This window comes from Apteryx rowi, unplaced genomic scaffold, assembly GCF_003343035.1.
Source record: "Apteryx rowi isolate R43461 unplaced genomic scaffold, aptRow1 scaffold_0, whole genome shotgun sequence".
Taxonomy (NCBI): Eukaryota; Metazoa; Chordata; class Aves; order Apterygiformes; family Apterygidae; genus Apteryx; species Apteryx rowi.
The window spans coordinates 5,836,687-5,852,764 of NW_020447195.1; the positions used below are offsets into that span (position 1 = coordinate 5,836,687).

Below are 16,078 nucleotides of genomic sequence, written 5' to 3' on the forward strand. Positions count from 1 at the left end.
GGTCGGGCGCGGTTCACCGCCGCCTTCGGCACCCGCTTCCCCGCGCCCCGCCGGCCGGCCGGGCTCTCTCCGGGCTCCAGCGGAGCGTGCCGCATCTTGGGCACGGTTCGGGGGAGCGTGTCCCTGCCCCCGAGCTCCTCGGAGCGGCCCCTGCTGCGCGGAGTGCTGGGACTGGCTCCGCCAACTTCTTGAAACAAATAAGTGCATAAAACAAAAATAAAAGGGCGGGGGAAGCAAGGGAGAACTCCTGGCATAAGCCCAGCAGAGTAACTCTGCAAGGGGGGGAGCCCTCTTTTCTATCAAGCCCTCGGGCACCTTCCCGTCTTGCTATGCAAGTGGGATTTTCAAGAAGCGGAGCTTAGCTCCTGTTTCAAAATAGAACAATAAATAAACTCCACTCAGCGCACGTTGCCAGAGAGTTTGCGAAGTACYGTTGCCACAAACAAGGCTGTGCTTAATTCCAGGTGACCATGGCAGACCGAGCTGCAGCTGAAAGAGCATGCAAAGACCCCAACCCCATCATTGATGGCAGGAAAGCGAATGTGAACCTGGCATATTTGGGAGCAAAACCAAGGAGTATTCAAACTGGTGAGGCACCCTGGCGATCCTGTCTCTCTCTATTAGAATAACTTGCAGGACAAGGAAGCGAGTTACTCGGGCTGGATTCATCTGTTCTGATGATCCGTGCTTATCCCTCACCGTTCTGCTTGCTGAGCGAGGACGCTGTGTAGTCCTGTTACTTTGCTTCCGTACCTTCTTACTCGTACCTGTTACACCAGTGCTATGCATCCAAGCTCCTATAATGGAGTTAAAGCTGATTTCTACAACAGCTAATCTGTTTTCCTGTTCTTCCCTTTTGTTACGTCGGTATGAACAATAACGTCCATTTAATCATTCTGCCTTTTAGTTTAGTGACCACAGAACCCAGTATGTAAAATAAGGCATTATAGTCCATTGTCAGTTTTGATAACAGAGTTCTCACGTTGTTCTGTAGTCTGAATTCCCGTCTGGTCTTTGTACATATCACGTACGCATATTAAAATTAACTTGCTTCTAAATGGGGCTCTAAATTTGCTCACATGCACGCGTTTCGTCTGCCACGCACATGCGAGCTGAGGTGTAGTTGTGCGCATGTATTACAAGTTGCATGGTACAATCAATGCCTTTTATTAATATTAGTTTTCTAAACACTTTTTTAGGTTTTACCATAGGTGTGCAGCAGCTACATCCAGCCTTTATTCAGAGACCCTTTGGGTAAGTGCCAATATTTTTTTAACAGTCAGTTTGAAATCAAATTCATAAATCAACTTCCTCATTATTTAAAATGTATGAGAAAAGCCATAAAGAGTGGACAGTTTCAACAGCTGCCATTAATGCTCGGAGTGCTTTATTTCTTGTGAAGATTTCAGAAGTTTTGTGTGTTTGTGAGCTTTTGTATAATTCCCAAAGATCCTCCTTTATCCTAAGTAAATCTTAATCATAATAAACCTAATACATTGCTTGCTGCTTTGCCAGCTTCAAGATTTCAGAAAAATTTAAATAAATGGAAAATATTTTCCCTATTGTAGGACTTAAGGTGTCAAAACAATTAAGCAAATTCTGTTCTCATGTTTCTCAAATAAGATATTCTGCTTCCTCTTCGCTGTTTCCCACGTAAGAATGCTTAGGATACAGTTTTATCCTAGAAAACAAATTGCATTGGAAACAAAGTCTTTTACTTAATGAAAGTAACATTAGGTCAAAAATTGATTTTGGACAGATGTTATACAAGGCTTGAATAGTCTGCAAAAGTGGGCTTTTGTCTGCTGTTTTCAATAGCTTATACCATCCCTACTCAGTTAGAAAAGTCCTCTTTTTATACATCTAATAGGATCTGGCAGCTGCTCGGGAAAAGACAAGTGTGCTTCATGAGAACAATAGTGACTGTCATACTGCCTTCATTTAACTGTTTAATGATTGATGCAGTTCTTTTTTTACACCATTTCAGAAAGTGAATATTGATAGGGAGGTTTTATTATTATTTTCTAAGAGCATTAAGAAAGTAGGTGCATTTTTTTTTAAGCTTTTGAGTACTGCTCTGTTGTGCTTTTTGAACGGCTCTCTAACAGAAATAGATGGGATTTTGGCCTTTGTCAACAGAAATATTTCATTCCTTCCCTGTTCTCAGTTCATAGCTTTTTTAAAAAACAAAAAAACAAAAAACCCAASAAAACAGAAACTTTCTCTCCTCTGCCCTCACGCCTGCAGTTGCCAACTGCCTGGGTAATCTCATTCCAATGAGTTTATGGATGTAAGAGACTCTGTTGCCACAATAGTGCACGCCCAGTGTATGTCTCTTGTGTACGGTTCAAACATGCTGGTTTTCATAAGTGGTTACGGCTCTGTTGGAAAGACTCAGAGAATATCTGTCATGAAGTGAAGAGTCTCTCTTATGGTGCGAGAGCCACGTTAGTCCAGGTAGACAAGCTGCTGCTGCTTGATTGCTCTCCTCTCAGCAGCTTTCTTAGCCTCTGAGGTAGGCAGCAAAGGTATCTCTAGATGCGAATACCAGAGGCTTTCCAAATGGCACAGCAGTGCGTGATACAAGCTGATCATAAAAACAGCATGTTGCGAGGTTTTTCAGTCCGCAGTGACAGAAAAGAGCAAAATGGTGACGCGTGTTAAACTCCTCGTGTTGGCAGGAGCGTCAGCTCGCGCCTGTTCCCCTTGCAGATAATCGGCCGCTCCTGCGTGAGCCCTTCCTGCACAGCGGTTTCAGCTTTGCAGCTGTGGAAAAAAGCTTTCTCTTTTTGAGCAGTTTGCTTTTAGTTTCGCATACAGAGGAGTGTGGGATCAACTGACTACGTGCTCCTTGTGATCTAGACAGTTACTGTTCCAGTTCTTAGGCATTGGTTTCATCATTAAACCAGCAGAGCTGCAGTTAGCACATACAGCAGAGAGCACTATAAATTATTTATCAGTTGCCAAGAGACAGGAACCAGGAGACTGGAGGGGTGGAGGGAGGGGATTATATATCATTATTTGCAAGCATCAGTAAACAAGAATTTCAAGGCATTCAATCATTGCTGGAGCAGAATCACTGGAAATGTGGGTTTGGCAAAACGCGGAGCCCTTTACCTGAGCGCCGTGGCTAGGGCTGCTCTGTGGCTGCGGAGCAAAGCGTCAGGTGCTCAGTCAAGCAGTGGGGCTTGGCTGCCCGTTCCCTCTCTGTCTCTTCGGTACCGTCAACGAGAGTACGGGCCTGCCAGGCTCCCCTCTTGTGTTGCCTCGTGCCCGTGATTTCCTTGGCCCTCTGTGGGATTTGAAGCTAGATGAGGAGTTTATCAGGGTCTGTCTTTCTTTGGAAGCTTGATCAACTTGCTGTTGCCTCTTTACTCTGCGCCTTGTGGAGTGGATCCTAACCTTTCCCGAATTAAACTCTGGGGCTCATCTGCTTTGCTCTCAGTGTCAGGCATCGCAGGGGTCTCTCTCCCGCAGTTCCTTTCTCTGCAAAATGTTCCTGTCCTGGTCTTCTAAAAAACAATTATTATGGGACATGGGGTACCAGGTGTGCGAGCTGGACTTGGCAAGAAAGAAGTGAATGAACAATTCATCAACTGCCAGACAGTTAAATAAGAGAAAACCAGCAACCCAGTCGTGTTCAAGCAATCAAGCCACAAAAATACAGGTTTTGGTGAAACTTAAATGAACGGAAACTATGAAAATTACCCAAACATCACTGAGGATTATTTATAAACTGAAGGCTTCCCCCCAGCACCAGAGTCCCAAAGGCGGCTGTAAATATTGTCTGGGGTATGCGGAACAGAAAGAGAAACCATAAAGAGCCTCTCTCCTTCCTCCTGCTGTCCTGGCAGGGCATGCACACGCTCAACAGACAGCACGGAGTCTGCATCCTGTTTTTAAAAGTAGTCTCTAGCTTGTTGTAACCAGAGATTTTAATAGTAACGCAAGGCAAGGGATGTGTCTGCGTCAGGGTGCCTCGGAGATCAGGCTTCTGAGTTTGTGGAAGCAACGTTAGGCCTGGAGGCTTAGCTCGTAGGCTGTGCTTTGCCTGGAGGCAGCTGGGAATGCTCCAGCTCTTGCCCCTGGTTACTGGCCAGCGCAGAGCTGCACTTCTGTGATCGGAGGACGGGAGAAGCACTCTCTCCAGATGGAGCAGTCTCCCACACAGCAGTGTCCCTCTTATGAAAATCTGGGAAATGTGTGAGACTTCGCTGAAGCTACTACTCGACTGGGAAGCCACGGTGATGTGGCAGAGCTGCTTTGCATCCCCCTCTTGGTCCTTTCCTCTGGGGCTCTAGACAGGCACGAGCCCGTGCGGGCGACGGGGATTCCCTGGTCTCCTGTTTCCAGCTGTGCTTTCTGCTCTGGGCGCAAGCAGCGAGGCACACGCATTCCTGCGGCGGTGCCTCAGCGAGGCAGCTATCTGTGTGGGAGATCTACCAGGGGCTGAGTAAGTGACTGAGCTCTTGGAAACGTAGAACTGTCTCCTGCAGCAGCATCCAGCTCTTCCCGGAGGTGCACACTGGATGTCATTGCTGCAGCCATCCGCTGCTCTGTCCTTGTGTAGCTGCTTATTTCAGTGTAACAGGTGCAAAGTGTCACTAAAGCAGCACGGTAGCACGGTGTGTTTGTCACTATGACTTTATCAGGTGAGGGGCGATGAGGACCCATGAAGCCTAGTGGCACTCGGCCAGCTGGTTCTGGTCTGCATTTGGTCTCAGGCAGCGTCGGAAATAGTTAAGTCTCTTTGAGTAAGAAAGTTCACGCGTTGATGCTGCTGCAGTTAGGAAGTGAAGAAAGTCCCTCTTTGTGTCAGCCYCCCCCTCCTTCGCAGCTGTTTATCCTTAAAACTTCTCTATTGGGTTAAAAATAAAAGGAARCAAACTTTCATCTTTTCTGTGGTTATGCTCGTAAAAAGGCGTGCGCTGTCCTTGCTGTGCTAAGCCTCTGTCAGCTGGCATCCCCCGTGCTCCGACTTGCTCCTGCACCACTTACCAAAAGCTGGCCTGCAGCAGGAGCCCAGGCTGCCCCGTCGGTCACGAGCGGCTCCCRTGGGGAGGGCTCACCCAGCACCTGTTGTTTATCGTGTGCCAATAACGTGACAGGTTTTTTTTGGGGGGGTGGTTGGGGGAATTTCCTCAGAAACATTAAAATCCATTTTCCAAATGGCTTTGGCTGCTAATTTTCAGGCATGGTTACTGTTGCTCAGACCACGTGCTTGCCAGCCAGGAAGAGCTCCTTTTTTAAGGATGTGTACTTATGAGCCGATCTTGTGGCTCTGCAGTTTTTCTTAGACATCTATTTTGAGGCAGCAAACACTGGAATCAGACCCAAGGGCTTGATACCATTGTTTTGGGCACAATTAACTGATGTCCTGCATTTTGTATAGATCCACGGGACCATGCAAAATGAGAGCACAGTCTGATAACGCCAGCGTTATAGTGGCTCTATACCTGGTGTGCTGAGCACAGGGCAGGACCGAACCTTTTGYAGGGGACAGACCCTTGATTAACAATGCCGTGTGCCATTCCAGTGGAGTCGGGGCAGGCCGGTGTGTGATGGAAGGCAAGCCGGAGCTGGCTGTAACTTTGTCTTTTTAACGCGTGACTTTACTGTCCTCTCTGGGTGTGATTCCATTGCCTTTGGTGGCTTTGCTCTATCCTCGCCAGTGTGAGAGCAGCCACTTTAGCAGTAGAGACCCATGTTCTTTGCCCTTGTTGCAGAGCGCTGGGGAGCGGCAGATGCAAAATTCTCCTATTTTGGGCTGGTGCCACTTTAATCCCACTGCGGCAGATTTGTGCACGTGTCTGAGTTTTCAGAGCAGTCCTGCTTGCACTTGATCTCATCTTCTTTTTTTTGCATAGCTACTGGCATACTGGACCATAACTTTGCACTATTAAACTCATCCCAAGTAATTCGAATGATAAATGCAGCTCTGACCAGCCCCCCTCCGAGCTGGGGACACCAGCAAGGGAACCAGACAGTTGTTGTGTTGATAATTTAGTAGCAAGGACACCGGGTCACTTCTAAATATGACTTAGATGAAGAACTTGTTCCCCACAGATGGGAGCAGGCAACATACCAGAGCTAAATATATTCTATGATCACAAAAGATGAAAAGTCTTGCACCTCAGAGTTAAAACTGAGTCTCCTATTCCTCATTCTGTAAATCCCGTAAACAGGACCGTGGCTGTCCCCTGTGCTTTCCCCGTTGCCACCGTTATGTGTTTCAGCTCTCCTGTGTCGTAGGCTGAGCTTCCACTAGCTCCGTTGGGGGCGAAGAAGTGCAGCTCTGGAGGCCTGGGAAAGCCACGCAGAGGGCAGTGGCACTGCCGCAGCTCCCTGCGTGATCCTGACTTGTGGGAAGACCTAGAGAGAGAGATGTCTTAGACACTATAGATCAAGAAACGCACAACTGGCAGTAGAGATTGCTGAAATTCTTAAAACGGAATTTCTTTCCAGGCTGACAAATTACCTGTTTTATCAATGTAATTTTTTTTGATTAAAAACAGGTATTTCATTGCTTTTGCCATATTTAAAGCATTCTACATTCTACCTCAAAATACTTCATACAATAGAAAAAGTTTTTGATAAATATACTGATAATTTTGATTAAAGATCAGTGGAAGGGAGCACATGTAAAGAGAGAAACCGGGTTCAAAAATGGAACAAGTTGAAAATAGTCAATTTAATATATATTTAGTATCAAAACTTCTCAGGTATATGAGAAGACTTTGAAGATGTTTCTGCAGCCTCTGATTTTCTACAAATTGCAGAAGAAAACTGGAAAGCTTAATTAAAGGCAGAGTTCCTGGGGCTTCRGGTTGATCTCTGTAAGCCTCCAGTTCTGCTGTATCGACAGTGCGAGTCTGACACCCTGAGGTTCTCGCACTGAGATTGAAGGGCTCTGCATTCCTGTAATATCCTGGTATAGGATATGTTCTGTTTTTCTGTCAGTTCCTTTCTGTTTTTGTGCTGATAAATTGAAAGGGGAGGGCTTTTTTCTCTCCCTGTGTAGTTGACTAGTTGCAGATAAACTCCCATGTTGCTTTTTCCTTGGTGCCAGATGGCTCTTGTTTCAGGCAGATGTTATCTCCAGCTCTGCTACCTGAGTACTTTTCAGCCTGCTTCTCCAAAACTATTTTTGGTCTGGCCCAGCATGTCTTTGTTTGGGATTTTTTTTTCCTTTTCCTTTTTCGCTTGGGTGTAGAGGAAGTGAGATGCAGAGGATAAAGCTGTAAATGTGTTGAGCCTGRCTAACTTGTGGTGGAGCTCTGGACATTGCTCTCAGACCCTTGGTTAAGCTGAGGAAGAGGATTAGATCTTTGTGAGAAGATGTGCTCTCATCTCTGGCTTGCCCCCCTTCTCCCCCCACCCATATTGCTTCCTGGGAGAAGGTGTAGGTGGCATTTCTTTTTATTTGTTTCCGTGGGATGCGCCTTCCTCTGCTACAGGCAATTACTTTCTCGCGTCATGAAGTCAAGATGCTCTAAAACTATAAAATGATGGCATTGCTGGGCTATGACAGGTTCTCAGCTGCTGTAGTGCCTCCACATCCCTAAATTTTCGATCTCCTGCCAAAACTAAAATAGATTGAAATCATGGATTGCTCTTTTACTTTATGATGGTATTTGTATTTCTCAAGCAGTGGTTTAGGTAGGCTCAGCAACTAGTAGAGTTTATCATTGAATCCTGTTATATGCTTGCTTTTTCTCTTGTACTGATTCATAGTTGGGATAGTTTTTTACAGCAGGTTGTTCCTTTGTGGTTGCCACCAGTGCGTTGATGTCCTCATCCCAACAGGGAAGCAGGAAACCCGGTCATGTAGCTGCCTGCCCAGGCCGCTGTGTAAATCTTCCCAGGAGGCCAGAGAAGGAAGAGTAGAAGACAGGCAAATTAGTTACAAGATAAGAAATTGAAGGGGTTGGTTGTTTTGCTATATGATGTCTGTGTCAAGGTATAATAGGCCAGGATTAATACTGGACTACATGGGAGGTGTGGAGTTTACCCTCATCTTACTTCTAGCTGGCTGAGGTAGTTGGCTGGTGATGCAGAAGCCATTGACACTTCAGTGCGTATTTTAATCAGCTTTAATAGGGAAACTTCAGGATTCAGAAGTTTGTCTTGTCAATGGTTCAACTCCAGCCCATGTCAGTAAATGCTGATGAATTGTGGAGTGGTCTGGGCAGAATTAATGCCCTGTCTCCACCAAACTGTTAGTGAGCAAACCCCATATAATCTCCTCCCAGCACAGGAGTCCTTGTTGGCAGACGGGGTCTGGCTTGGCCTCTACTCCAGCCTGTAGCCCTTCCACATCATGTTTGGACTTGAGAACAAGGACTTGCATTTCTCACCGTGGCTGCACCCTGGCGATGTGGCCTGGGCTGAGATATGTGTTGCCATGCCTGCAAACACCTCCCCACAGGCTTATTTAAAGTTTCCAGGTGGCCCTACTGAGGTGAATGCTTGTTGGTTTGGGAGCGTCCTTCAGGAATTGTGTTCTTGGGGTGTAAGTTATGGCAGGATGTGACTGAACACCACTTAGCACTAGTGTGGCATTGGAGTATTGCTAATACAAGTATAGAGTTTGTGAACCTGCTGCCGCTTTCCTTGGTGTTGCTGTGGTGTGGTTCCCCCTGCAGCTTCTGACTGATGCCCTTAAACTCTTGAATCCACTTCCAAATATATCTTCAAGTCTGTCATCCATACTGTGGTTGGAGGTGTTTCTTCACCATAGGTGGGTAGTTTTTGTATTGCTGTTGTAGCTGTGCTCAGCTCATTCTGCAGTACCACCTACCAACTAAAACGCCCAGCATCATCTGCCTTGGCATCAACTATAGCGTTGTGTGTCCAGCGAGCTCAGATACATCTGTCAGTGCTGCCATTGCATGTTGTGGCAGTGTGGGTGTCCCTGTAGCAGCTAACACGTCAACTCTAGTGGAAATGGAGGCCAAATTCCTAGGGTCAAATGCCAGAGTTCATGCCGTCACTGGCAAACACAAAGGGCTCTGCTTCTTTATTCTCCGAGAAATTAAGAGGCTGGTCATGGTGGTGGCATTTGTGTGCTGATCTCTGTGATGTTGCCAAGAGCCCCGTGCGTTGTGCCATGGCGCAGTGGGCAGGTTGGTGCCTCCCCACGTGCTCCTGGCCATGGAGCACTTCGGCGTGGGGGTCTGCTCTGCAGGGCAGCCCATTCTTCCTTGCAGGCACACCGGGAGGGAGGCCCATGCGCTGCCTCCCCCTTCCCATTTTCCAGGTATTTGTGAGATTCCCTGTCACTCGTGACAGAGGATTGCAGCAAAGGAATCTGTTGTCTCCCACCTCTCCAGAACCAGCAAAACTGATTGCCAAGGTGTCCAGGAGAGCTTGAGAGGTGGGGAGCTCCTGCCTCCCCCACCATTCTCCTGGACCTATGCCGTGTGCAGGAGTTACCCGTGGCCCTGGCATAGGAGGTCATGCGGGATGGGGGAGACCGGATGGACTGGAAGGTGCAGCTAAAATGCATCCCAGTATAAACCTTACCTAAGATACTCAAATATATAAAGTGCCTCTGAGATGTGCTCTCTCGGAGAGAGCTGCTGCTAGTGGGCAGGGATGGGCGAGTGCCTCGCAAGCTCCTTCCTTGTCCTTGCTGTTTGGGAAGGGGTGTGGGACACTTGGCCACCTGACATTTGTCCTTTCCTCTTGGCTGTCCTTTGGGATGCTGCTGCCTGCCAGCCACCCAAGATCTGTGGCACTCCATCCTCCAGCCCTGCTATGCTGTGCGGAGAACCAGGCAACTGCAGCTTTTAAAAAGTCTGCTTGCAAATACAGCCCTCTGTGCTTCAAATTCTCCTCAAGCCTCGCTTGCCTCTTGGAGGAGGCTGCACCTCCTGGGGAGCCAAATGCACTCCCAGCGGCAAGCCTCACCTAATACATTCAAATGTCTCCACCGAGGACTGCATCGAAAACGAGCTGCTTTTGTTCTATTATTATTATTATTTTGCACAGTAAAAGCAGAACCCGAGTCTGCATCTCCTCTGCCAACGGCTCTGTAACCATGTCTTTTGTTCTGTATCTTTTAATTTTGGCTGCCGGGGCAAGTGTGGCATCGTGCCACGTAGTTAGGAGCGTGGGTTAGCGTCGCGGTCCTGATTGCTGCCCTCCTGCACCGCGATGGCCCTCTCGAGTCCTTCCCGCAGGCACCACTGGCTCTGAACTTAGGTTTGACCACGTTCGTTGTATTTTGTGGCCTTTGCCAGTGATTAATCGTAATGCCGTAAGCATCTCGTATGTCTGCTCTTCACGGGATGACTTTGATGTGTGGTGATGATTGCTAATCACGTGATTGATGTTTATAATTGTGTTGTGTATCCTAGATGAAGTTCTCTTCTGGCTTGCAGGGCCCGTTGTGAGAAATGGAAGCAAGCTGCAGGGAGAAAGGGAAAGGCATCTTAAAACACAGATGCGACTCGTTCTAGAAATTAAGATTACAGCTTGGTGATTTTTAGAAAAAGAACGCAAAAAAACCCTTTTTTGAAAGATCTTCAAAAATAATGGAGAAAATATTGCAGGACGTTTCTGTGGATGCTAAATGTAGCCAGCAGATAACTTCATCATACTGCACTGGTTTCATGTTTTCTTTGTAGCTGCTAGTAATCAAAGCTGACCTTACCTTGGGTTGTATGTTCTGTTTTGATTGATTAAATGAGTTGCCATCTGTTCCCCTAATTCAGAAGTCCAAACTGCATAATATCCTGATTGAAATTCCTAGCTAAATTATTAAAAATCCACAAACCAAAAGAGCCTTCCCTTTTAAACAGAAGCAGAATCTGGAGTTGCCGAGTGTGATTTTCAGTGCAATAAAGTATGGTGTTTGACATGGATTTATTATATATGTTTTGGGTTGGGATTTATTTTTGGAAAGGGAGTACAAGAATACTTATCTTAGTTAAGAGTGTTTTTTGTTCAAAGTGGTATTGAAGAGAAGATTATTTTTCCTTGCTGAAAGAAAGTAATTTAGGACGCTGCAGATTTGCTGTCTCTTTGGAGCACCTCTTGGGAGCTATAATGGAGAAGCTGTGTACTTAAAAGCAAAACCAATTTGCAGCGTTTCTTTGGGGCGAGTTGCAAGTGCGAGCCCAGCTCCCCCAGGCATGAGAGCAAGCTGCGAGCTTCACGCTCCGGCCCCGCGGCCCTTCCTCGGAGCGCGCTCCGGCCCCGCGCTGCCAGGCAGCCGCTTCCTCCCGCCTGTTGTTTGCTGGCTCTGACACTCCATCAGCACTTGACGTTGTATCAGAGCCGCTGGGGAGCCTTTGCCCGGACTGTGACAGGTTCAGAGGGCAATATYGTATCTGTGCATTGTTTAAACAAAATGGAAACAACAATAAAAAACCCTAAATGAGCACGTGTAAGGAACCTCTGGTTTGGATTGGGGTCAGTTCTTCTGAAAAGGCTTGTCCTGCTGCAAGCTGATGAGAGAGTGTGAGGCCTTATGAGCCCTAGGTCTGACCTTGCACATAACCTCATGTTCTGATTCAGCCGTGTTGGCCTTAATTTAGATCAGAACTAAACCAAAAAAGATTCAACAAATTTGTCACCTCACTTTATTCTTGTTAGTCCAACAGCGATGTTGAGTAGTGTGTATTTGGGGATGAAGGGCCATGAGGTCTCTCTCTGTGCACTAAGCCTCGGATGGCTGTGACCTTTGGAGATGCTCTTTCTTCCAGTCAGCCCAAAATCGAGGAGATGCTCGCAGCCACCCCTCCTCTTGCTGTCCCAGGTGCTGGTGTGGCGCTACTCTGAGGCAGCCCCGTTTTGTCTGAGGACTGATTTCTGAGGCAGCAGTTACTGTGATGGGCAGGGATTAGCAGTAGTGCTGTCATAATGAAAATTGCCTTAAGAAAGATCAAAGTCTGGATCTGAGTGGGGAAACAACGGAAAACTCGGCTCAAATGTGCACTTGTTTGCAGGAAGCCTTTATCCTTGCCTCCTGCCTGCAGAGTGGGTTAAACCATCCAGCACTGGCTGGAAAGCAAATGGAGACAGACTTGTAACAGCTGGATGAGGGAGCTAACCCCCCCGTAACACTCGCAGACCCACATAGATCCCGGTACATTGTAGGTAGCGGCTAAGACCTAGGACAGCTAAGCTCAGGGGTCACATGGAGTTGCGAAAAACGGTGAATCTTCCACGAGAAATTTCCAGTTCCCGATTAGGAGTCTCCATACAGCATCAGAGCACTTGATCCTCCTGTTGAGTTGTCCAGGGAATCTTCTCATATTTCTAACTCTGGTGATCAGATGGGCGAGTGGGCAAGATATCCTTTTCATGAGCAGCTGAGCTCTGCTTTAAAAAGCAGTTGAGGCATGCACGAGCCTATGTCTTGTGAAAAGCCCGTAGGAGGCTTTTAAAAGTGGTCATGGTTGAAAATGTGCTGTCACACAAATCAACACAAAAATCTGAAAGATATCTGGATCTGCATAAGCTCCTTACAAAGTTTTATCTTGATTTTTTTAGTTTGCCAAAATAAATTGGGGGGGGGTGGAATGAGACTCTATCTCCCGAGGATGTTTTTTGGTTACCRCTGTTGCGTTATGCAGTTTAGCAAGCAGCTGGCCAAAGGGACCTTTTCCATAGCATGCATTTTTTGGTGCACGTGGCTCTGATATTTCAGTGGTCGCATGCTGTTAGGGGTGTGCAGACTGCCACCAGCAATTTCTTAAACAAGCCCAAAATCTGTCAAGCCTGTGCACAATGGAGTTCTCTGCTATCGAGAGCTGTGCACACCGATACCGTTTGCACTCTAGAGTTATGCATTCAATTACCCATTTTTGTCTGGACTGTGGCAGTTTGTGCAGACAGACTTAAAACTTCAGGTTTGCATAGTTTTTGCTCTTCTATGAGGCCTGACTTTTTGTGGCCTCTTTGGGAAAATCTAGCCCTTTCATTTTGCTTCCTTTTTTTCTTTTTTTTTTCCCCTCCTCATTAGCAGTTTCTAGCAAATTAGTAGGCAATCCTGCATTAATCATCTGCAGGATCTTTCAGTCTGTGGATTTTAATTGACTGTGGCATTATTAAATCACTCGCAGAAGCCCAGCTACCTCATGGCTGGGGCAAATTGGGCTGTTTAAAAGCAACACTTTAGGGCCTGAACCGAAAGGGCAGAGGAAATGCCCGGGGACCGCCTGGCTGCAGCGGCTGGCGTGGCAAGGCCGTAAAGCTTCCCAAAGCTCACGGCTATGTGAGCAAGCGGCGGCCAGCCCCACCGATCGCTCAGAGGTGGCGTCGGGGGTCCCTGCACGGAGGGAGCTGCCGTCTCTCTCGCTGGTCAGCTGCTCTCCGCCGCACCAGAGGCATTCATGCCACCGCTAAAAGCCAGACGGAAAGGTCACCGGGCATGCGAGTGGCGAGGGGCTGTTGACACAGTAACCGCTGAGGAGTATTACTCAGGGGAAGAAAACCAGAATTAATATCTTCTGTTTTACAACAAACACCCCTGTAGCATTGCCCTAAACATCCGATGTTATGGAAACACCAGCGTAAATGTGTAGCGAATGATAACAGCTGGGAAGCCTTCAGTTATTCCCTGAAGACACCGGCCGTCCCTCAGCGCGCGCTATCTTGATGGGACATGCACGCCAGGCACCTCGTGTTTCTGGTGCGGAAACGTGCTGGGCACCAGCTGCAGCGGGAGGGGACAGGGCTGGTTTGGAGGCGGCCGCGGGTATCCCAGGGACCGCAGGGCCGAGGCCCTGGGAGCGCCCCAGAGGCCCTTTCCGTGTCTTTGGTGGTTGCTTTTTCCTGAGGGGATCCTGGGGAGCCTCCAGGAGGGTTTGCGCAGTGAGAGGAGTGTGGACCTGCCATGCYGGCGTGGGGAGCGCTGGTTGCATCAGGGACGAGGGAGGCGCAGGAGGCAGCGCTGATGGGGACAGGCAGGGCATGTCAGGGCCGAAAAGGCACGGCGAGCAGGTTAGACAGGGGTTGTGCATTGCGACTATGCAGGGGGGTGGGTTTGAGACCAGCAGCCTGGGCGGCAGGAGATAAAAGACATGCAGGGACCATACTGGARAGCAAGGAGTGGACACCAGGTGCGGGAGCTGCCCTGGAGGACCTGCAGCCCACGCTTCGCCTTGCACTACTTTTAACCTTGGGTTTAGGGGCATTTTGCTTTCTTTGCGCCCACCCTGAGCGGGGAGGGCAGCACTGCCGAGCGGCACCGCTTCCACAGCCGACGCGCTCGAGTTTGGGGCGCGGGTGCGGGCTGGGGGGCAGCAGCCTCGCTGACTCTCTGTCTTTGACTCCACAGACTCACGCCTCACTATGTTTACCCTCAAGCTATCATTCAGCCCAGCGTGGTGATCCCTACCCCCGTGCAGTCTATCACGTCTCCCTACATTGACTACACCACCGCGAGCCAAGCCTATTCCCAGTACACCACCGCTGCCTACGACCAGTACCCCTACGCTGCCTCTCCCGCTGCTGGCTTTGTGGGATACGGCTACACGGGCGCCGTCCAGCCACCGCTCACCGCCAGCACCCCAGCGGCGCCCGCCACGGCTTTCGTTCAGTACCAGCCCCAACAGCTGCAACCCGACCGCATGCAGTAAGGGCCCTGCCCGCGCGCTCGCCGCCTAGGACAATCTTTTACCGTGGAAGGATGTGACTATGATGGCAAAAGCAACACAAAAAAAAAAGTACAAAAGAAACAAACAGGAAAAAAAAAAAGAGAAAAAATCCCCCCCCTTTATCCTCTTTATTTAGGTGCGTATCCATACCTAAGCTATTTATAGTGTTAAGGGCAATCCCAAACCCTTGCAGTCTGACTGTTCTCATGAAAAAGGACTTCGGTAAGTTTTTTCAATCTGGACAGATATTGTCATGAAGATGTTCTTAAAGTGACTGAAATGTTTTACAGGAAAACTACAGATTCTTGCACACTTCGCGGTCTGCTTCCATCCCCCGTTGTCTTCTTTCCAGCCCCTACCCCATCTGCTCTGTCAGCCCTCCCCTCCTCATCAAACCTGCAATCCTCTTATTTACTGTTGAGGTACAGAGGTACTCGGAGAACATGGAAAAAAGCAATCTTATTTTTTGGTTGTACAAAAACTTTGTAATACTCAGAGATGCCTTACAGAAAAAAAAACAGAAAAGAAAAAGAAAAACTATTTTTTAATATTTATTGCGATTTTATTCGCATGAGCTGTGAATTGCAGACAGAAGAATAGTAGTAAGTATCTGCCTTGTTTAATTCTCATTTTACTAAATTATTGTATGTAGGTAAAAGTTCCTAAGTAATTGCTGAATCACTTCAACATGCAAAAGGGAATATTGGCTTGAAGGAGAGCGGAATATTCCTTTAGTCAACGCACTGTACTATTTTCTTATTTTAATTGTTACTCTGTTAAGATTATCTCAAATTTAGGTATATTTTTAAAATGCAAAAAAACAACCAAGAATACCGAACATTTTGTCTACTTCGGTAGATCTTTTGTTATAATGCTGCAACCTATGGAGACATTTACAGTATTTATGTAAAAGAGTTTTGGGGCTGTTGGCCAGCAAAGCTTAGGAGACTATCAAGAATGAAGCAAAGGAAAGAAAAAGGTATTATGTCATTGAACAAATGGGTAAACGTAACCTTTTTATGCCTATACTGCAACAGCCAAATAAAGGAAGAGAACAGACAATGTAAGTTAAGTGCATTTCTACAAAGAACAGCAATAAAATATTTTAACTTTTAAAATGATTTGATAATGTATGACACCATGTTTGCTTGGCTAGAGTGTGTTAGGGACGACTTTCAAATGGACCTGATTCAGCTGCGTTGGGCCTTTGCCCGGGAAGGTGCCAGGGCGGTTTCGGAGCAGGGGTCCACCCCATGCAGCGGAGCGCAGTAGGAGCCCCGGGGCAGCGCGATGCCCGTGGGGTGCTGAGCGCCCGGGATGGGGCCTGAGCCTAGACCCTGATGTGGGAGCCACGTGGTCCCAGCACTGGGCGCTTGCTTACGCCTCACCAGTGCAGAGCGGCAGTGTAAAATGCTGCCATCCTACAAGCACACCTTGCACAGCTCAGGTGTAAAACCTGGATGTGAGAC

At 47.7% G+C, this 16,078-nt stretch overlaps 1 protein-coding gene across 2 annotated transcripts; it reads left to right on the plus strand.

Moving 5' to 3' along the window:
* The first annotated feature begins 433 nt into the window (after window positions 1–433).
* RBM38 (RNA binding motif protein 38) lies at window positions 434–15,730 on the plus strand. 2 transcript variants are annotated; one of them, XM_026059957.1, is made up of 3 exons: window positions 434–588; window positions 1,200–1,254; window positions 14,291–15,730. In XM_026059957.1, the coding sequence occupies exons 1-3, from the start codon at window positions 471–473 to the stop codon at window positions 14,589–14,591; spliced, it is 474 nt and encodes a 157-aa protein (XP_025915742.1). In that variant the 5' UTR covers window positions 434–470; the 3' UTR covers window positions 14,592–15,730. The 2 variants fall into 2 exon arrangements, with proteins under 2 accessions (XP_025915742.1, XP_025915821.1); XM_026060036.1 differs by lacking the exons at window positions 434–588; window positions 1,200–1,254 and adding an exon at window positions 12,579–13,953.
* The last annotated feature ends 348 nt before the right edge of the window (window positions 15,731–16,078 follow it).

Coding starts and splice junctions, on each gene's coding strand:
- RBM38 (XM_026059957.1), top strand. CDS start 471: ATGGCAGACCGAGCTGCAGCTGAAAGAGCATGCAAAGACCCCAACCCC. Junction 589..1,199: donor ACCAAGGAGTATTCAAACTG/GTGAGGCACCCT, acceptor ACACTTTTTTAG/GTTTTACCATAGGTGTGCAG. Junction 1,255..14,290: donor TTTATTCAGAGACCCTTTGG/GTAAGTGCCAAT, acceptor TTGACTCCACAG/ACTCACGCCTCACTATGTTT.